Here is a 21,685-nt window from a genome sequence, read left to right as displayed (position 1 = left end):
TGTGTGTGTGTGTGTGTGTGTGTGTGTGTGTGTGTGTGTGTGTGTGTTTTCAGCACTGTGTGTGTGTGTGTGTGTTTTTTCAGCACTGTATTTCTCCCAAGAGTGATGTGTAACTACTCTTGTTGAATGTCCATTTCTGTGAGGTTGCTGACTGGTCCGTGGTCTTCATTGCTGTGCTCCTAGGGTTTGCAGGAGCGCCCAGTATGTAACAGCTTCCCAGTAAATACTGTTGTGTGAATGAATGTGAGGATTCTGTGCCAGCCCAGAGGAGGGACGCTGATCCATCCTGTAGCCCTCAGCTTTCTCTAGCAAGTGATATCTAGGCTGAGGTGCGGGATAGGTAGCAGTTAGCTACTTGGAGGGTGAGTCTTTGGCATCACTGCAAAGTCGAGGAGGCAAGAAAGGATAACTTTCTATCTATCCTGTGTGCCTAGCATACAGTAGGTGCTCTACTTAGTAAACATCTATTCTGTTTGTGCAAAAATAGCCATCATATATTTTTAGCTTGATAATGTATTTCTCTCCTGTGCGCAGTGTTTTTAGGTGTCTGTTAATGAGCAGTTAATTCTGTAACATGGGCCTTAGCTTTACGTGTATTTTTGGATTTTTCTCACGCTCCTAGTCTCTCTTTTGGGGGGTGATGGGCAAGTGGCCTTCTCTTTCAGCTTCTGGTAGGCTGTGATCATACTTCCAATAGGCTAGAGGTAAAATTTCATGCCACTGATTTCTAAGTAAAGGAGACTCAAAACAGACTCCCTTCCACCTGCTGCCCGCCGTGTCCATCCACTACTTCACCTGCCTCCTCTTGGTCTGCTTCTTTAGCCACTTCATTATTTTTTATTGTCCCTTAAGCCTTCTGGAAATAACACTTCCCAGCTAAATTTTGTTGCCAATTGTTGGTCTAATTTTAAAAGGGAGGGAAATTTAGATGATTTTTAAATGTAGAGAGCTATCTGGGGGTTGTGTAAGAGTCTTAAGATTTTAGTTTATGAATCAGTGGACTTTTTTCTCCCACTAATCACTCTTTTATTCTGGAGTTTAACTACTTGTTTTTGCTCTTTTCATATTTTACAGCTATCATGAGAAGTTTTTCCCTCCTACGAGAAGCCATAATCCCCTACATCCCTACTCTCATCACGCAGCTTACACAGAAGCTATTAGCTGTTAGTAAGGTAACAGAACCAGTTCTGAAAGTGCAGTTGCTTTTTAACCTAAATGCTTCAGACTGTTTGAGCCTCAGAACTCCCTGGCAGTCGGTCGGACAGAGAGAGCTCTGTGACTCCTTCCCAACCAGCAGTTAATGTGTGATTCTGAAAGTGTGGGGTGACAGAGATGGGAGCCTGGGCAGAACTCTCCTTTAAGTGTAAGCTCAGAGACTTTAAAACATTTTATTCTCGCTTTAAAAAGTAAAGGGTTCATTGAAGAGAATTGAGAAAGTACAAACAATCTGAAATGATCTTAGATGGAAGAAGTAGGCTTTGCACCAAATGGACACAAAAGCAGCTATTCAGACTAATATAAAATGATGATTGAAGTCCTTGTGTCTGTTCTTTCCTGACTCATTTCCCCAAAAATAAAATTCACTTTCTTTGATCAAAGATTTTAGATATTTTGATCCATATTTAAATATTAATACCAAGTTTTAGAAAATAAATCGGTTTAAGGCTAATAAAATTCCTTTGTAGACGCTTATTCTTAATTACTCTATGATAAGGAGATGAAGTCATAGGAAGTATTAGAGAGACTCAGAATAGTGATCCTGTTTGCACCAAATTCTGGGTAAGGGCCTTGGGCCTACTTGGGTTTGGGGGAATTGAGAGAAAAGAGACATAGGGCCTCTCCACTTTCACCTGCCCCTGTACATACACACTTATCTTCTGAGTTCATCAGCTTCATACGGTAGCCTTCCAAGAAGGATTTTGTTTGAAAAAGAAAATTGAAAATGATATGAAGGATTGTCACGGTGCAGATACAGACATACTGAGGCCCACAGAGGTTAAGGTTTGCCCGAGGTCCCACACACGGCTAGTGGCAGAGTCAGGCCTTTTATATCCCTGCTCGTTTCTCCCACCGCTGTTTACAGTGACGACTCTAGGAGAGCACACAGGTTTAAGAAAGCTCCTTGCAAGCGCTGGGAGCTTGGGCTTACGTAGTCACCTCCCCGTGATTCGGAAGTGTTTTTTCATAAGTAGACTTTTGCTCATTTAAAAAAAAAAAATCCAAACAGGTATTAGTATTACTTCATTTTCTGAATTTTAAAGGCACTGTAAAATTTTAACATATATGCAGGCTTTTTAGTGTAATTTGTGGGGTTTTTTTAAATATTGATTTAAAAAAAATGGCATCTCTTTCAGTGTGCTTTTAGTAAGGTTAAATGTTTTAGGTTATTTTTAATATAGTCAATTGGATTATTAGAGTCATAAGCTTTTTTTTTTTAATTTCAGAACCCAAGCAAACCTCACTTTAATCACTATATGTTTGAAGCAATATGTTTATCCATAAGAATAACTTGCAAGGCTAACCCTGCTGCTGTTGTAAATTTTGAGGAGGCTTTGTTTCTGGTGTTTACTGAAATTTTACAAAATGATGTACAAGGTAAGTAAAAGAAAGTTATTTTTCTAGTTGAATAAAACTATTCTAGTGATTATAAAATGCAGTCTGCCTAAGAGATATGTGCCTTTTGTGTCAGAGTCATTAATTCTGAAGCTGACAGCTCTGTTTTTACTTTTATCAACAGAATTTATTCCGTATGTCTTTCAAGTGATGTCTTTGCTTCTGGAAACACACAAAAATGACATCCCGTCTTCCTATATGGCCTTATTTCCTCATCTCCTTCAGCCAGTGCTTTGGGAAAGAACAGGAAATATTCCTGCTCTAGTGAGGCTTCTCCAGGCATTCTTAGAACGAGGTTCAAATACAATAGCAAGTGCTGCCGCTGACAAAATTGTGAGTCAGATTTTGATGTAACTGTAATTTTCTAAGGTAACTGAGAAAAACTAGGGATGGCAGATTCTTTAAACTTTTTAAAAAATTTCTTAAACTTAATAAAAAGGGAATTAATTAGAACATGTAACAGAATTAATTAGTAGAAAACATTAATGTATATTTTATTAGAACTAGGTATCCTTTAGTAATATTTATCTCTGGTGGAAACTAAAAGAGTAAGAGCCAAATAGGTTAATTTCAGGAACTTAACTTTAAAGGCTTGTTGTGGTTTTTTTTTTCCCTCTACACTTCAGAAGTAAGAAAAAGAGAAAAAGGGTTAGATTATGACAGCATGCACCCTTTTCCAAAATATATCACCTGTTTAACTTTTGGAACAATTAATCCTTGTTGCTTCTTTAACTAATTATTTAATCTAATTTGTTGTAGCCTGGCTTATTAGGTGTCTTCCAGAAGCTGATTGCATCCAAAGCCAATGACCACCAAGGTTTTTATCTTCTAAATAGTATAATAGAGCACATGCCTCCGTGAGTATGAATATAACCTCATTGTACATTTAATTGAGGCTTCTGTTAAGTACTCAGAAAAATGCTGAATTTATATTGTTGCTTTTTATTCACTTCTTTAGTGAGTCAGTTGACCAATACAGGAAGCAAATCTTCATTCTACTATTCCAAAGACTTCAGAATTCCAAAACAACAAAGTTTATCAAGAGTGAGTAAAATCATTTTGGTGTTACTATAGAAATAATGAAGGAAAGAGGCTAAAAACCCTTAGACTTTATATGTACATATAAACCTTTTAACAGTTATAAATTTTATATATAAAATATTTTAAGATGCTCGTATTCTTCAAGCACTAAATCAGTTTCAATATATTGTGTTCCAGAGGTTAGTTTGTAAGTTTAAATATCAAAACATTTTTCATTTTTAATAGAAATATCATAAAGAAATATAAATCAGAGACTGTATGTAAAGCCTTTTTATGACTGTACTGTAAAGGCAGCGATTCTGTATGTTAAATTGTATTAAAAGGCCAGTATTGATGCCAAAGTTAGTCATTGGGTTTTAATGATTTGTGAATATTTCATTTGGCAGACTTTCACTAAATCACTTATTTAATGCAGTGAGTCCTCTGTATTGATACTCTGCACCTCCTTTCAACAGGTTTCTTAGTGTTTATTAATTTGTATTGCATAAAATACGGGGCGCTAGCACTACAAGAAATATTTGATGGTATACAACCAAAGTAAGTCTGTTTTCATTATTTATTATCCTGTTTTTAAAAGCAAAACATTTGACCTCTTAGTCTCTATTTTATAGATGACTTTATAGTTCTTGATGCACAGTGATAGTTATCTTTGTGGTTTCCAAAATATTCTTGGGGGGGTTGGGTTGTAAAGGAAATACTGCAAACGTTTTCCTAATTCCCGAAGGTCTCCACCACCCCCCCACCCCACCCCCCCGCCCCCTGCCCCCTGCCCCATCCCCCGGCATTCTCTACAGCCAGTGTTCTATGTTGTGTTTAGACAGCTGGCATTGTCTCCCGGAGCCTGCCTCTCTGTTAGGGCCAACTGTGATTTCAAATGAGAAGAGTTTGGATCAGTGAAATTTTGCTTTTGACTTAGTATATATGCATAAGAATGTAGTTAGGCAGCATTTCCCATGTAGTAGGGAAAGGAAGGATGGAAAGGAGGACAACTCCTTGGAGAAAAACTTTCCGCATCTGTATTGTACCAAAAATAATTCCAGATTGATTGAAATGTAAAAAAAAATGAATTAACCTGAAATGTACCAGAAAATATGCTTTTCGAGCTACAGGAAATTGTGAGGAAATCAGCAGTTTCATTCAGTGCTGGTGGTGCCTAAGTTGGTATGGTCTTTCTGTAGAGCAAAAAATATGTACTTGTTACCTAGAGCATCAAAATGTCCATGCTCTTTATCTACTATTTCCACTTGAAAGAATTTAATAAAATAAATTCTTCATAAAATAATGAGAGTATAAATTGAGAATTTTACATTGAGAATCTTACAGCATTTAGAATTATTAAAAACTTTACTGCTAGGATGTTTGCGACAATATTCATAGGCCAAATCATTTTTTTAAAATACGGCCATTAACATTTACATACTTAAAGGTATGTAAGCATAGAAAGTTGGGAAGCTTATAATCCAAAAATGTTAAAACTAGTTAATGCTGGATGGTGGGGTGATGGTAATTCTTTTTTTCTTATCTGTTTTCTGATTTCTAATTTTTCAAAGATTTCATGAGTAATTTGTAAAAACATACAAGACCAAAAGAATGGCTGTAAAGATTTTCCTTGAGCAGAGGCTTAAGGTAGTATTCACAAAAGATGATGACAGTTGGTCACAGAGTAGAGGTTTGATGTTTTTGTTCTGTCATTTTTAGGTCTCTCCCATTCAGTTGACCAAAATTAACAGCCTTATTTTGTATTTTGTTATATTCATAAGGAGTCGCTGAGCATAAATAATGTAAGCATCTCACTGTTAAATTAGACTATAGTGGTATAATGAAATACTGAATGAATTTATTTTGCATTGATTCATAGAATGTTTGGAATGGTTTTGGAAAAAATCATTATTCCTGAAATTCAGAAAGTATCTGGAAATGTAGAGAAAAAGATTTGTGCGGTTGGCATAACCAAATTACTAACAGAATGTCCCCCAATGATGGATACAGAGTATACCAAGCTATGGTAAGTACTCCATGCTAAGGTGTTTTGGAAATTACAGTTTCTTTCCCCTGTGACTACAAAATTAACCAAGCTTATTCTCTTGGGAGCCAAGAGAATTTGGCTCTGACCTCAGCCTCCCCCCTAGCAACCATGAGATCCAAGACATGACTTGTGGGTTCTTCTGAGCCTACCTAGAAAGATCTTGTTTCCTGATTAACTTTTTTTTTTTTTTTGGCCGCGCTGCACAGCATGTGAGATCCTAGTTTCCCCGACCAGGGATCAAACCCATGCCCCTGGCAGTGGAAGTGCAGTCTTAACCACTGGACCTCCAGGGAAGTCCCCTGATTAACTTTTCTTTGTAGGGGAATTCATGGACCCCTTTGAAAAGCCTGGTGAAAGTCCGTGGTTTAGATGATCTCTAAGACTTTTATGATAGTCACTCGACTAAACCGGCCTAAGTCCTTAAGAGGAGAAACTGAATAGGCCAAGAGAAGGTTTATATGCTTGTGCTTGATGTCTAGCTCGATGTGCAGACCTAGCTTTTCTTGACCTTTTGCCTCTCCCTTACTATGGTTTCACTCAAGTAGCCTTCCGTCAAGTGACCTGACAACTTGAAGCTTATTTCTTCTGACTTAGAAGCATTGGATTGCCTTGGTCTGGCTTGATGCCATATGGCCTTCTAATCAGCCAGGCCTGGGTCACTCACACAAGCCAGCTTTGGCGGCTCTGGGAAAGAGACATTGGGGTGCTATGGCCAAAAGAACTGAATGGTTTCTGGTTAGGCATAAGCACCATTTCATTCGTAATTTCAAAGGTCCCTTATTACTCTGGAGACTACGAGTCTACAGTCTTATGTCTCTGAGGAAGCTGCTCCTTATTGTTTAAGTTTTCAGAGCAGTTACTTCAGTCTTTCTGTCATCTTCCAATCCAGGACTCCTTTATTACAGTCTCTGATTGGCCTGTTTGAGTTACCTGAAGATAATACTATTCCTGATGAAGAACATTTTATTGACATAGAAGACACACCGGGATACCAGACTGCCTTCTCTCAGTTGGCATTCGCTGGGAAAAAAGAGCATGATCCTGTAGGTCAGATGGTGAACAACCCCAGAATTCACCTGGCACAGTCACTTCACAAATTGTCTACTGCCTGTCCAGGAAGGGTAAGTGTCTTTCTGGTCAAAGAACTCTGTCATTCATCTTCGCATTTTTGAAGGCATGAAAGCAGTTGAGTTACTTGGGGATCCCTTAAACCATTATTGGTGATGGACTGCCCTTCTCAGAGCTGTGGCAGCTCCCCCGTAGAAGGGCGGCAAGTGTGGGGGCGTTGTGTTTGTACGCTGGGATCTCTAGCAGCTGTACGTGTGCTTCCCATCTTGTGTAGGTTCCCTCAATGGTGAGCACCAGCCTCAACGCAGAAGCGCTCCAGTATCTCCAAGGATACCTTCAGGCGGCTAGTGTGACACTGCTTTGAACTGTATTTTTTGAATTGGCTTAGTCCAGGATGGTTTCTGAGGACATCGTGGAGACGTCTGAGCACAGCTGTGTTAAAACAAAGCAAGTGTTCCTTTTGAACTTGTCTATTAAATGTTGCTTTAAGCTGAACCTTGAGAAAATTAGGTGGTTTGTGTGATCACAAATATAAGTGGGTGACTTTTTCAGTTTGCAGCTACAAAGACAAGTTTTACTAGCTTAGTGTATGACATTGAGTTGAGCATTTGCACAGTTTTGATAATTCTAAAATTTGACAGACACTTAACTGTGGAGGTTTTTTTTCTGTCACTAAATCCTTTTGTTTTGAGGCTGTTCGTATTTCTCTTGTCCTTTGTGTTTTCGTCCGTTTCCTTAAGCTTTTATTGGAAATGTCAGTAAGCAAAGAAATCACTTATGTAACTTGCCAAGAAATGCACATTTCATAGTTTTAAATCTGTAATCAGCAATAAAAAAAAAAAAAAAAAAAGAGCCCTAAAATCTGTATCTAAGAACATCTTAAGCCCAGGCTTTTGGTGCTGATATTTTTATAATGAAGAGTTTAATTGTTCCTCTCCTGGACTTCATAAAATCCTAATTTCTTAATAACTCAAACTCAGGTTACTTAGTCTTTTTTACAAGGGAAAGGGAACAATTACTGCAGACTTGGGGCTCATCTGTTAGAACTTTCTAGCTAGACCAGTTCCTGGACGGCAGCATGAACTTTATTTAGGTAGATGGTTTCCTCTGTGAATTGGAAAAGAAATGCTCTGCCTGGCTTCACAAGGCTGTTGGGACTGCTTTAGACAGTGCAGGTGTTTGCTCTTTTTTGCAGTGTCTTTCTTCTCTGAAGATCAGAGGTTACAAGGAACTTTTCCAACGGTGACATCTTAGAACCTGCGGTCTAGGAGGAACCTACAGGTGTCAGTCCATCTTGGCAAAGGCTGCCAGTCTGGCTCCTCCCTGGACTGGGCCCAGGGGTTCCATGGCCTTTATCTTTAGGGGGTAAAAAGAATCAGACTGTTGACACTTGGAGAGGCACAGTTTCTATGTATACTTAGTGCAGTTAGACTGGAATCTCATTCTGTGCAGATTATGTGGATTTGTTTTTTTCAAATCTCAGGCACCTGACTGGAATGCTTTATTTTCTTCACATGTTGGTTTTGTTGTGTTGCTTGAGAGATTTCCAGCTTAATCTAGTGTACTGCACCATTTTTGTTTTGACCCAGTAATGGAAGTATTAAATCATATAATTACTACACGGCTTAAAAGTGGTCACTGGCAGGCAGATGTTGAGATAGCACTGAGATCCATTTTTCAACTATGAACATAATACAGGCGAAAAGTCTGAAATGGCAAACAGAATTGGTGATGGTTTACGTTTGGCGCTCAGACAAGCTCTCGTGTTTGGCTCTGTGCTTGCTAAAGCTGTTGGTTAACAGTTAAGTAAATGCAGGGATAGTTACTGTTCTGGAGGACCCTTGTTTCAGCATCTTGATCAGTCTTCTGAGTTTAAGTTCTGAATTTTTTCCTTCCTCAGTTAGAACAGATGAACGGAAGGTGGTTTCTCTCTGTAAACAAGCGCACCTTTTTAAATAGTTCCTGAACAGGAAGGCTGGCACTTCTACTCTGGCATAATTCATGAATATTTTGTTAATGGTTTTTTAAAATGTTCTAAAGTGAGGTTGTACAGATTTTAAGAGATGGCAGGCTGAAGCTGCTGCGCTGTGTTTGGCTAAGTCTTAGTGACTGTTCCTCAACGGTGGCGCCAATTCTTCGTGTGCAGGAGGAGCTGGGCTCATACTCTGGGACCAGGCCAACCTGGGTTTGAATTCCACCTCTGCCACTGACTGAGGCCTTGAACAAATGCCTTGACCGCTATGTTTTTATTTACTCTTATGAAAAATGAGGGTACTACTACTTAACTTCACGACAGTTTTAAGAATAAAACAACTTGGTGGGAAGACTCCAGAGGAGTCCTGGCCTAGGCAAGGCCCTCACTCTCAGGACATTTTTAGACACGGGGCAAACGTCATTGCAATGTTCCTCATGAGAGTCTTGTGTCGGATCCACTGATTCTTCGTGCTGTTTGATCATTATCTCCTCTTTTATGTGTATTTTCCTTGTGGAAAATACAGGAAAAGATTTGAAAATAAAAAATCATCCATACTCCTACCTTCTTTAAGCATTTTAATTTTCTTCTTTCCTGCCTAAACAAAGTTTATTTTTTTTGGCTGCGTCGGGTCTTAGTTGTGGCATGCAGGATCTTTGTTGTGGCGTGCAGGTTTTCTCTTCTCTAGTTGTGGTGCGTGGGCTCTGCAGTTTGTGGTAGGCTGGCTCTCTAGTTGAGGCGCACAAGCTCAGTAGTTGTGGCATGCGGGCTTAGTTGCCCCGGGGCATGTCGGACCTTAGTTCCCCCACCAGGGATCGAACCCGAGTCCCCAGCATTGGAAGGTGGATTCTTTACCACTGGACCACCAGGGAAGTCCCTGTAAATACAGTTTTATATGCTTTTTTAAAAACCTTTTAACATTTAAAACACTTACTTGGCAAATATATATATATATATATATATATATATACACACACACACATATATATATATATATATATTTTTTTTTTTCCTTGCTGTACGCGGGCCTCTCACTGTTGTGGCCTCTCCCGTTGCAGAGCACAGGCTCCGGACACACAGGCTCAGCGGCCATGGCTCACGGGCCCAGCCGCTCCGCGGCATGTGGGACCCTCCCGGACCGGGGCATAAGCCCGTGTCCCATGCATCGGCAGGCGGACTCCCAACCACTGCACCACCAGGGAAGCCGGCAACTATATTTTTCAGTGGTTATGTATGGTGTTTATCATTTGGATATACCACTACCAAGTTATACAGTCACTGTTGGACACGTAGAGATTTTTTATTTTATAAATAATTCTTGAGGTGGACATCCTATATATGCCAATATTTGTCTACGTCTGTTTCCTGAAGGTGGAATTATTGGGCCAGGTTGTGCCAATTTCTGTAGCACATCCCTACCCACACTGGGCCTTACTTAGTTATTTCATTTATTTGTGGGGCATAATGAATGTGGCATTCAGTCAGACTATTAGCTGCGTGTGGTAAAAGTCTAATTAATTAGTAAATAGGGCTTGTATCTGAGCAACAAGTCTCTGCCCTCCCAGAGGCAACACCTTTCAACTAGTACTGCCTATAATCTTCATTCTTTACCACTTAATTCTTCATCTTCTTGATACATCAACCGTAAGACTTCATAACTCCCTGCTATGACAAATCAGAACTTGGCTCACACCGCTTACTTGCAGCCTACCTTTTACAGTTCTCTTCATCTTTAATAATAACCCTAACTGTAGTCCCATCAACTGTGGCCCTCGTGTCGGGTCCTCTGTACTGATAACAGGACGTCTCCCACCGTCCACCTCTGCCTTCATTTTCACGCTGTCACAGCAGATGGCTTTTCATCCTGTGCAGTAGTCCTTTTGTGTGCTTCATCTGTAGGTATCTTTTAAAAGGTGAGAACAGATACAGTATGTGAACTGTTACAATGGTGTGAATAGTATTCAGAGCTGGAGCTGGGCAGTGTGTAGAGATTATATTTCTTCCTCTCAAGGTTTGACTCTTGCATCCATCAAAAGAGAATGTTCTTAGAGTCAAGGTCAAATGGATTGGGCTTTGCCCTCATATTCTGTCAGTTGCTCAGAGCAAACCATGCCCCATTTTATCTTGTGATACATTCGGATCCTGACTGGTTTTCATTAGCTTTCTTCATTCTGAGTGTTACATGGGAACCCTTCCACTCTTCTCTGAGATGTTCTTTTTACAGCTCACTGGCTCTCGTGGGCCATGCAGCTTCTTTAGGTTAATTGCTAGGACTCCCAGCTGAGCCTCCCTCTTCCAGTGTTTCATGGAACCTTGAGAACCAGATGTGAGTCTTCGGTCTGAGAATGCGACAGGTCCAAATCCTTCTCTCCTGAGAGGTGGAGGAAATTACCAGCTTGCACAGCTGGGTGGACCTGGGATTCAAACCCAGGCAACATGGATGGCGTCCGGAGCACAGGACTTGGCCACTATACCATGGCTTTGCAAAAGTTAGAAACAGGTAATCAGTTAATAAGGGCGTGACTGTGAGGTAAACACTATGAAGAGCCACCATCATCCACCAACCTTTCTCTGGGGTTCCTGCATGACAGGTAATAAAGACTTTTTCAAAAGCTCACATGTGGTTGGAGAAGTCAACTTTCTCCCTTACAATATGGATGATGTGAGAGAAAAACTTGACAACGTGGAAGGAAGAGCCACCGCAGACAGGTCAGGGGGAAGTTTCTCAGACCTGATGCAAAAGGAGGATGACCGGCGGAGGAGTGGAAAGCAAAATGAGAGTTTGTTTACCTTACGTCGGAAAGATGGTCCATCTCCTTGGCAAGCAGTTAAGGGTCAATCCTCCTGAGTCTAGAGAGGGAAATGCTACTCTCAGGAAACTGGATTTCTCAGCAGACGTCAGCTGCGAAGACAGATCCTAAACTGTCTCCTCGTGGGTCCGCAGGGCAGTGGGGAGGAACCTAGCACCCACCAGGTCCTGCCACTCTCAGACAGAGCAGGGCTTAGTGTCCTAGGCAGGCCATACAGTCCCACTCCTGAGAGCCAAAGTTGAGCTGGAGCCAGCCCCACGCAGAGGGCTGCCTCCGTCGTGACTGTAGATCTCAGGCTGGAAGAAGTCTCTGCGATGGTGCCTGCAGAGAAACCTTCCCAAGGAGAACCAGGGTGGCGGCAACGAGCTAAGCCAGCGGCTGCAGGTTGAGCATTCCAAACCCCCATCCTCCTAACAGGCTGTTGAGGACACTGCCTTCAGTCCCCAGGACAGACTGCCTCTGGGCTGGGACAGCACAGTGCAGAGCCTAAAACAGTGAGGCCAAAGCTGCCTGCCCTCTGTTTAGCCAAAGGCAGCATTTCTCAACATGATTCGAAGGATTTGGGGCTACCATCCAAAGAGCATGTATCATTTACAGTTGTATGTTTTGTATTAGAAAAAAAGTCACTAGCAACTTCATGGGTGTTACTGCTTGAGGACAGTTGTTCTCAAAGTACATCTACATCACCTGGGACTTTATTAGAAATGCACGTTCTTGACCCCAGACCTACGGCATCAGCACATCTGGGAAAGGGACCCAGCAGCCTTTTTAACCAACAGCCCTCCCAGTGAGCTGATGCTCATGAAGAAGCCAAGAAAAACCGAATCAGAAAGACACGCAGGCGCGGCACAAGCTGTGAACACTGTTAGAGTCCAAGGTTCCATGGCCTCAGAAGTCAGAAGGGATCATATTGTAAAGATAGGAAATTAACAAAGGGTGGCAGGCGGAAGACGGCTGTGGCAGCTTAGGGCCCAGAGGAGCCACAGCCTTCGTGGGCCTCTTCCAGAACTCAACCACTCCCTCCAGCCGTAGCTGAGACGGACCTGAACTCCTGTTGTCATGGCATCTGTCTCCACGTTTTCTTGGGAGAAACCTGGAAGTGGACTACGGTCTGCAGCCCAGGGAGAAGAGCCCTGCCAGCTGGACAGGAGGACAGAATGGGGGAGAGGAGGGCTCCAGACGCCTCCAGCAAGGAATTGGGCCAATGCCTCTCCATCAGCCACCCTGAGCAGTGGGACTCTAGAAACTGCCTGGGAGCAAGCGGCTTCAGAGTCTGTCTCTGGGCTCCAAGAACAACAGAAGGTACTGACTTCTGCAGTGACCGCACTGCAGTCTCTGAGCCGCTACTTACATGTTGGTATTCACCCACCTACATTACAGCATCTTGGCCCTTCGTGAGGTGATCTATTTACAGGCGCTCTTCACAGCACGGAAGCCTTATCCACACCCAATCCACCGTCCACCAGGCTGCTCCTCGCTCGGGGCCTTGGGAAAATGTTACCTGGCCAAGGGGAGCAATGACAAAGGTGGTCAAACCACCTCAGAAAGAGTCGGGCCAGGTCTGGGACCACTCAGGCTTTGGGGATTCAGAGGACACACTGGTTGCCAACAAACACTCTACGCCGTAACTCCCCAAACACAGCCATACGACATGTCCAAAAATCATGGTCCCTGGGCTAAGGAAGGTCTGAGCATTTGCAGTTTTCTTAGCTGGATTCAACCTGGTTTACATTATTCTTGTCCATGAGCCCAAGGAGCCAATCAGAGAGGAAAGTAAGCTATTAGGGGTCCAGAGGAACATTTTCAGATATGCGTCCTGAATCTACCAGGTGAGCATATGCTCAGCATACAGACCTGTGGGGAGGTGGCGATATTTACACAGTAAAACACAGGCCCAAGGGAATCTCAGGCCATTTCCTGGGGCAGGCTTTTGGCAGCTGGAGCCAATACACGATTAAAAAGGCAGGCAAGAAGAGTCTGAGGAAGCGGCACAGGATTCTGTTAGATCTCACTCCAAAGTGGCACCAACTGCCCACTACTGAATCCAGGCTCAGCAATGTCAGAGGTCAGAGAGAGACACCCCTGTCACTGCTTCTACTGCAGCCTAAAGAAGTGAGGACAGCCACAGTGAGCTGAAGGCTGGATCCAGCTGGCTCTGTAGGAGGGCAGCAGGGGACAGGCATACCTGATCCTCTCTGGGACCACCGAGCTCCAGGTTGTTCAGCTTTACAATGGGTGGCACCACTGCATGTGCACTGCAGACACAATCATGAAAGAAGTGCGTGTGAAAGGGGGTGGAAATAAACGATAGGGTTTGTGTTTGGATAGAGGGCTTTTAGGGATAACTTACAAATTTTTCACAGTTTACTTTCAAAGGTCCTTTTTAAAATTACCAATACACAAAGACTGCTTTATAATTTGTCATCACAGGCCTACTTCCAACAAAGTAGGTTTTGATGAAAATATTTGTAAAAGAATGTACAAAGGAAATTACTTTTAAAATATCAAACAAGTTATTAAGCACATATTAAGCAAAGTAGTACCAATTTCCCAAATTACGTATAATTTTTCCTAATAAAAATTGGTATGCCAAGAAGTCTGATTAGAATATGGAGTTGTAAAAATTACAGTTTCATATGTATATTCTATATATACATTGTATATATACATTAAACACACCACTGCAAGCACACAGTGCCAAATACCAAGAAAACAGCTCTGCTGCTTTGATGACTAGAAACCACACCCTCTCCAGTCTCAGTTAGCCTTGCATCTTCACACACATCTCTTTAAAAGCCTATTTCAGAAAATTGGTTAACTCCTCCCTGCCAATCCAGCAGTGCTTAAGTGCTCAACAATCCATTATTTATGGATTTAGAAAGTTTTTCTTGTCTGTTTTTAAGGGCACACAGATGTTTAAGCACTTAAACCAGAGATGATAATGTCGGAAGTTTCTGAAGTTAAGTTTCATACAAACAAACAGCTACACATCTCCATCCTCAGGTTTATTTCCTGGTGGTTGTAGTCTGCTGAGCTCCTGTTAGCTTCTAGAGAGCAAGCAGCAGCATACTGCTTCTTGGGAATGGCCGGGTGTCTTTTCCCATGGGTCACAAGAACCCCAGACTCAGACCTTGGGACCCAGGCCAAGGTCTCCGTCACTGGGCATTCACCCTGCAAAGCTGGGCACATTAGCTCAGTGAGCTATGGAACAAAACCTAGATTCAGAAATGACACTTTTTTTAAGAGCTACAGTTCACATTGCTCAGCTCAAGAAGGCCTTTAAAAATACAAACCAGAACAAAACCCTGCTATGGGGAAATCATCCTTACTCATTAATATCTCCCTGTGATAAGAGGAACTTAACGAAATTGACCTAATGTCAGTGCACCTGTTGTGGGGTGACTGAATCCTAAGTCTGTCTTCCCCAAAGACAACAGGAGCTGCTCCACCTTTGCAGATCGATGCTCCTCAAATCCTAAGACCCACTAGTCTTACTGTGGCTGACTCGCAGCTCTGATTTTTTCAGACCTGCCTCTCAGGTGCCTTCATGTCTGCTTTTCTGCCTGTAGTCTGGAAACCAGGACTGCATGTTGTCCCAAGGGCTAGTTTTGAGCCAAAGTTCTTGCAACTCTTAGAGATCATGTTGGGATAAAACTTAGTGCAAACTCGATTCCCAGGCAGCTCTCTCAAAGCCTGTTGAGACAGAGATACTGCAGGTGAGTGAGTCCTCAGCAGGCGATGACAGCTACAGGGCATTCACAGAGGCAAGACTAGTTTGAGAGTTTACAATGTAAGAATAGTCAAGGACATCCCATCTGGACAGCTTTCCAAAGCAACCAAAATACACCTTCAAAAAAATCTGTCAAAGAAACCTGTAGATCCTTCCTAACAATATCCCAGATATTAAGAGGAAACTTCCCCTTCTTGGAGTGCTGTCAATGAGGGCCAACTGGACTGCCAATTAGAAGTCATGAATTACTTCTAAGACTGTACTGTCCAGCCCTTTCCATCTTCCCTTCACAGTGTGGAGGGTCACCGGTTGGAAACACTGTGAGGCAAGGAGGCGAGAGCTGGGCAGAGGCAGCAAGATCTCAGGGCAGGAGTGGAGGGAGTGGCTGGCAAGGCTGGGACACTGGCTACAATCTCGATGTGGGAAAAGGTGCTAAAAACACAGCAGGGAAGGCTGTGAAGAACCCTGAGGTGCCAGAGGTATCAGGACCAACACATGGCTTTTAAGTAGATATACAAATCGGCAGATGTGTATACGTACACACAGATACACTTCCTAGCTGTCCACTAAGAGGGCCCAGACACAACACATCCCTAGCAGTGAGGTCTCAGAGCACCCAGACCTTGGTTGCTAAATGTCATCTATCACTAAAGAGGATCAAGGCTTCTTGCAGAAATGCTGAATCCAGGATTGGAAAGGGAAAAAATGCCTTTCCTTTCACTGCTTTTATCCCTGCCCTGCTGAGTCCCCTCATACCCTGTAGCATTTTTCCATAACCTCACTTCCGGTGCTTCTTGCAGTCCAGTCCACAGGCTGGTTTTATAGTGAACCACCTTTATGAGCATATTCTAAAATGAAAAAATAGAAAACTACCAGCCCCACTCCTCAGCCAGACTAGAATGCAACGCCTCACCTTCACTCTTCCAAGCGCGAGCCCGCCTGAGGGAAGTGACCAGGAAGCCTCTCTCCTCTCGGTCATTTCTTTGGGTGACATCGTCTGGTTCAGATGAGAGGCGCCTCCCTTCACCCGGGCACCCACTTGCCCCTCACTGGCAGCAGTGCCCCCCACGCCATGCTTCCATGCCCTCACATCTTCCCTTACTGCTTCAGTTACTGCTCGACAGGACCAAAAATTCATTAGTAGCTGTTTATTGATCAATGGTTTGATATAAAGTTATTTCAGAGCTTCAGAATTTTGCCCAAATGGAATCACAAGCATTACAAAGTTTTTTTCTTAAAAATAAAAAAAGTATAGGGGGCAGGTTGGGAGGGACCAACCTAGCAGTAGTGGCATTTAAGAATAAATTAACAAAAAAAATTTAGTATTACTATTTATTGGTGACAAACACTAAGTTTTACTTACATTCCATGGGGAGAAAAAATTCCAGCGTAAACAATGAATCGAAGCAGTACTTAACTCGCAAGGCTACCGTGCTTTTCATCTGGACCATATGCAGGACCTCGCCGCACACATTTCTGTGCACAGCAACACGACATCAAAAGCAACACAGTTATAGAGATAAACATGGGTCATTCTTTTCAGCCCTACATGGAGATGTAATCAACAGTATAAAGCACTCAAGGAAAATCAATTTGCAGTTGTAGATGTGCTACATGGAGATCATATCCTGTAGTGTAGTGAAAGCTATGTGTCTTCAAGAGTCATATATATATATATATATATATATATGTATGTATATATATATATACACATTCATATATATATATATACACACACAATTTTTTTAATCTTTAAAACAAAGATCAAAGTTCATTTAAGTCCTGTTGCATTAACAAAAATAAAATAGAAAAGGAACCAAATGATCATTTAAAGTTTAAAATTCCTAAATTGTCCAATTTATACAACTATGGGAGACTTCAAGGTTTCTGAGAAGTGCAGGACTGTTTCAGCTAAACCAGAGGGCACACAATTTTCATCACTGAAATGGTCCTGGGTTAGTCCAATGAAATAAAAATGTATAACCACATACACACGGATATGATCTTTGCCGGTTAGATTACTGATAAGGTCAGTCTCAGACAAGTTTCTAAACTGTGCTATGTAACTAAATACAACTGAGAAACTCTCAAATGAAAATTTTATATAGTGTCATTTCAATCAAAAGAAAATAATGAAACTAAGAATACGTATCTCTTGGAAGAGAGCAGTGGTGACGGCGTGGGTACCGCGGTAGGTGTGGGCCAGAGCACGCCGAGGTCAGCTCAGGCTGAGTAGGAAGCATGTGATTTTTCTCTGGTGCTTTCAGCTCTGGGGCCAGACTAAGGCCTCTCTCCAGCGTGGTGTCCAGGGTTTGTCCCAAAGCGTCTGAGTGAGCCAGTTTGAGAAGGAGTCGTGCTTTCTGTTTCTTCTTTCACACAGCAAGGAAAAAAAAAAACCACCCCAAAAAACCAAAACCAAAAACCAACCCCCACCCACCCTAACCAAGTGCTAGGGTGCCTGGGGCGTGGACCCGCTGGTTTCCCAGTGGCGCCGGGGTGCCCGGCAGGCCCGCCCGGCCCCCAGCAGCTGCTGCTGCATGAGGAGAAACCATAGCACAGGCGAGCGGCCATGCCGCTGCCTCCTCGGGGCCCCGCCTTCTTCACCACTGCTGTCTCCAGTCCTTTACCCATCATGTCTCTCGGCCCACTGGAGGTATCAGAAGTTCCAAATTTTCAAAGCAGTTTCAGTATTTTCAGTATGTATGTTGGGATTTTTCAATGGTTCATGGCCAGATAAGGTTCAGCACCTCCCACACCTTTAAGGAAGAAAAAAACCAAAAATGACCCAAGTTTTGAAATTTAAGACAATTAAGCCATGTTAAAAATGAAACTAGCAGACATCGAGAAGTCCAATAGTTCAGGCCCCAGTTTATGATAACTGGATTAAGGTCTTCCCAGAATACACCAGCAAGTGAAAACAGCAAAGAAGAGAATGGGTATGTAGTATGTTATCTCTAGGAGGAAAAGGAAGAAAATAAGGAAATAAATGTATCTGCATAAAGAAACATACAGGAAAGGTACACAAGAAACTAATACAAATGTGATCTCTGGGTGGGGTGAAGAGAATGGTATGGATGAGGACTGCATGAGGGGCAAGACGTATCACTGTGGACACCTTTTAAAATAATTTTGACTTTTGCACCATGTGAATGTATTACCGATTGAAAGCTTAAAAAAAAAAAAAAAAAAGTGAAAGCTTAAAAAAAAAAAAAAAGGGCTTCCCTGGTGGCGCAGTGGTTGAGAATCTGCCTGCCAACCCAAGGGACACGGATTCGAGCCCCAGTCTGGGAAGATCCCACATGCCGTGGAGCAGCTAGGCCCGTGAGCTACAACTACTGAGCCTGCGTGTCTGGAGCCTGTGCTCTGCAACAAGAGAGGCCGCGACGCTGAGAGGCCTGCGCGCCGCGATGAAGAGTGGCCCCCACTCACTGCGACTAGAGAAAGCCCTCGCACAGAAACGGAGACCCAACACAGCCAAAAATAAATAAATAAATAAATTAAAAAAACAAAACAAACAAATTAAAAAGAAGTAGAGCTCTCTGCCCAAAACTTGGAAACCTTTCAGGGCAAAGGGACAGAAAGTGACTAAGACAAGTATTTCACTACTAACTTGAGCAGACAATTTGAATTTAATGCAAATGAGGAACAGAACTGCCTTTCCATGTAGATCAGCTCACTCACACAGACATTGGTCCATTTCCTGTTCTTGGCATCTCTGTATTTTGTTGGTCCAACTCAGACAGCAACTTTAAAATGTTCAGTGCAGCCTAGCAGGAATGAAAAGGGAAGTCAAACCACGGCCACCGCTCAGGACCACAGTATACGACACTGAATAGCGAGTCGAGGGCTTGTCCTACTGCCAAACAAAACAAGTGGTCCCACTAAATAACCCTTTCATGTTTGAATTTTTAATTAAAAATATAAATTAAAAAATGTTATCCATGGTTACCTCACTGAATCACAACCTCTGTTAATTTTATTATATATTGCCTTCTAACATTTTTAACCTGTGGTCACCAGACTCTACAAATTTTATATCCCGCTTTAAAATAAAACCTTATCATGTTTCCGTGTTAGAATTAGAATACATTACCCTCGGTGACATTAATATGATGGGCACATTATATTACATCAGGTGAATATACCACAGTTTATGTCAATTAATTTAATCAATTCCTTTTCTTCATTTTAGTATTTCTTACAATAATAATTTCATCTGAACAGAACACCAAAACAAGGGGCTTTCTAAGTTGCCAGAACGTGGGCATGCAATTCCTTGTTCTGGTCAGAGATGAACTGAATACAGTATCTGGATGCGTTCCAGGACCCAAGTCCACCTCTCAGGTCAGCAAGGGAAGAGAGGAGAGGGGTTGGCCAAAGCCCATGAGTTCTGATCAACAGAATGAGAAATCAAGCCAGTAACCTAAGAAAAGTCCTCAGAAATATGAACCCTGTAGAACAATCAACTGTTCTCGAAGTCTGCAGGAGAATCCTTTTCCTGTCTTTCTGAGGCCAGCAACGAGCTGGAGCCAGGCCCACCGCGGGGGGTAACGTACCATATCGTGGCAGGACTCCACATCCTTTCCGATACCATGGCTGATCAGGGGCGGCTGAGAGGAGCAATTGATGAGAGATACGAATTCGTTCTTGTTGTTTTTGGGGAAGTCTTTGTATTCAACCTAAAGGGGAAAAGAAAACTGAGGCAAGGACAGGAAGGCGGGGAGTATGAGCCTGGCACACGGCTGCGGCTCTGGGCCCAGTGAACAGAGGTGACACCTCTCCCTGGTCTCAGCCTGACTTGTCTACACCAACTCCTGCTCAACAGGCACAAGAGACTCACAGTGGGGTCTGCGGCTAAGGGGCACTGACGGCTGCAGGCAGGATGCCAGGGCCCCAGCTTCCAGAATCCTCCAGGAACCTAAATGTCTACTCAGAAACCCTGGTCTGGAAGAAGCCATGTCCTTTCCTAGCAGGTAGAAAAAGGGCCAGCACGTGAATCTGTTCTCACTGAAGTCTAACTTTGTAACTCCCACTGGATTCGAGGCCTTGTCATTACGGTTGGCCTGGATTTTTAAAAATTACCAAAGGTTGAGGATATTCTCTTACCATCCAGGGTTCTAATACTTCCCGTGCCTCCTCCCTTCCTCAGGACCACTCTTTACCATGCTTCCCCCAACCATCCCCCGAGACAAAGAACTTGACTTAAAAAAACAAGTTACTTAGTACTGAGAGAAACCAGAGATGACCGCACTGAGGTACAGACCACACAGCTCAGACCCAACAGTTACCTGGAATCCCTGGACTCTGGAAAGATAGTCCAACTGCTCTGAGGGTCTCGTGAGAGGTCCATGGGGTGCGTGGCCTGAAGAGATGTTATTCTTTAAAACGGTCTCGGCTGTAGGCGAGGTGCCCCCATACAACAATTCTCGGGCTATCATGGCAGTTACCGTGGCCTTGGCAGGGTTCGGGGCTACCCTGCTGAACTCTCTGGTGTGATGCCCTTGACTGACTCCTACGGCCTGGGCGACCTCGGGCACCATGGGAAGAATTCCAGCAGGCAGCTGCTGATGACTAAGATAAGGCATCCTGAACTCATCCTCTTTATGGCCTGGGGATGGACAAGCAGACAAATCAACCCAAGTCCACGCACGCCGCGTGGAGAGATGCTGTAAAACCCCACGCTGCCCCCCACCCCAGCACACACAACAGCACAGGCGTAATGCAGAACCAAGCACTGACCACTAACTCATTACCTAGGTTCCTGCTATTACCAGGAACCATGCAAAGCCCAGAATCACAGTCAGACCAAGACAATATTAACTTCACACTTACTAGTCCCATTTTCATCCCCAGAGCCAGGTTCAAAAAACGTTACTTTTCTTCCATCCCCTGGTTTCTTTATGGGTGTCTTAAAAAAAAACAAAAAAAAGGCCATGAGCATCAATCAAACTGTTGAAAAATTAGTTCCTTCTGTCCAAAACTAAACAAACTCCAACCAGCCCTAATCTTAGTTTTATAAACTTTTAAACGATGAGGGCACTGGCAGAAAGGCCCTCTCCCAAGGCCCCACCACTGGTCTGCTTGTGCCGCCAATGTGCCCACAGCAGAGCCCCCTGCTTTCTCCCAAAGCACACTCTCAGCCACGTCAGCCTGTCCACGAACAGCATCTAAGGGATGGGGCCTCTGTTCTGCGCTCACGAGAGGGGAACGTTTAACCAGAAGGACCCTGAAGATGTTAGATTGATATAGCTGACCAAGAAAGAAACTTTTGGGGGCTTCCCTGGTGGTGCAGTGGTTGAGAGTCCGCCTGCCGATGCAGGGGACGCGGGTTAGTACCTCGGTCCGGGAAGATCTCACATGCCGCGGAGCGGCTGGGCCCGTGAGCCACGGCCGCTGAGCCTGCGCGTCCGGAGCCTGTGCTCCGC

The 21,685-nt window shown here is 43.2% G+C and overlaps 3 protein-coding genes across 33 annotated transcripts in view; 1 reads left to right on the top strand and 2 right to left on the bottom strand.

Annotated features, from left to right (window-relative positions):
- The window catches only part of CSE1L (chromosome segregation 1 like), a 41,605-nt gene extending 34,022 nt beyond the window's left edge, over positions 1–7,583 (top strand). Inside the window, exons 17-25 of one of the 2 annotated variants that reach the window (XM_027087048.1) lie at positions 1,075–1,172; positions 2,445–2,595; positions 2,738–2,946; positions 3,373–3,470; positions 3,572–3,657; positions 4,110–4,191; positions 5,513–5,659; positions 6,570–6,801; positions 7,023–7,583. In XM_027087048.1, coding sequence (XP_026942849.1) covers positions 1,075–1,172; positions 2,445–2,595; positions 2,738–2,946; positions 3,373–3,470; positions 3,572–3,657; positions 4,110–4,191; positions 5,513–5,659; positions 6,570–6,801; positions 7,023–7,112 — 1,193 coding nt within the window. In that variant the 3' untranslated portion in view covers positions 7,113–7,583. The remainder of the gene's footprint in view (positions 1–1,074; positions 1,173–2,444; positions 2,596–2,737; positions 2,947–3,372; positions 3,471–3,571; positions 3,658–4,109; positions 4,192–5,512; positions 5,660–6,569; positions 6,802–7,022) is intronic. The other variant, XM_027087049.1, reaches the window with a different exon arrangement.
- LOC113609623 (uncharacterized) overlaps positions 1–17,397 on the bottom strand; it is a 21,109-nt gene extending 3,712 nt beyond the window's left edge. The window contains exons 1-4 of one of the 15 annotated variants that reach the window (XM_027087069.1): positions 16,174–17,397; positions 15,059–15,223; positions 13,716–13,785; positions 9,842–13,031 (exon numbers count right to left, since the gene is read on the bottom strand). In XM_027087069.1, coding sequence (XP_026942870.1) covers positions 12,952–13,031; positions 13,716–13,785; positions 15,059–15,223; positions 16,174–16,398 — 540 coding nt within the window. In that variant the 5' untranslated portion in view covers positions 16,399–17,397 and the 3' untranslated portion in view covers positions 9,842–12,951. Of the gene's footprint in view, positions 1–9,547; positions 9,598–9,841 lie in introns of those variants that run through there. The other 14 variants (XM_027087070.1, XR_003428737.1, XR_003428727.1 and 11 more) reach the window with 14 other exon arrangements.
- A 321-nt stretch (positions 17,398–17,718) lies between these two features.
- STAU1 (staufen double-stranded RNA binding protein 1) overlaps positions 17,719–21,685 on the bottom strand; it is an 89,065-nt gene continuing 85,098 nt past the window's right edge. For all 16 annotated transcript variants that reach the window (XM_027087063.1, XM_027087067.1, XM_027087068.1 and 13 more), the window contains 5 exons: positions 21,093–21,168; positions 20,549–20,868; positions 19,817–19,939; positions 18,942–19,027; positions 17,719–18,016 (listed from right to left, as the gene is read on the bottom strand). In XM_027087063.1, the coding sequence (XP_026942864.1) occupies positions 18,001–18,016; positions 18,942–19,027; positions 19,817–19,939; positions 20,549–20,868; positions 21,093–21,168 (621 nt within the window). In that variant the 3' untranslated portion in view covers positions 17,719–18,000. The remainder of the gene's footprint in view (positions 18,017–18,941; positions 19,028–19,816; positions 19,940–20,548; positions 20,869–21,092; positions 21,169–21,685) is intronic.

Source organism: Aethalodelphis obliquidens, unplaced genomic scaffold (genome assembly GCF_003676395.1).
Source record: "Aethalodelphis obliquidens isolate GAN/ISIS:26980383/991018 unplaced genomic scaffold, ASM367639v1 scaffold57, whole genome shotgun sequence".
Lineage (NCBI taxonomy): Eukaryota > Metazoa > Chordata > Mammalia > Artiodactyla > Delphinidae > Aethalodelphis > Aethalodelphis obliquidens.
The sequence above is the reverse complement of the archived record's forward strand: the minus strand, read 5'-3'. Positions and strand labels throughout refer to the sequence as shown.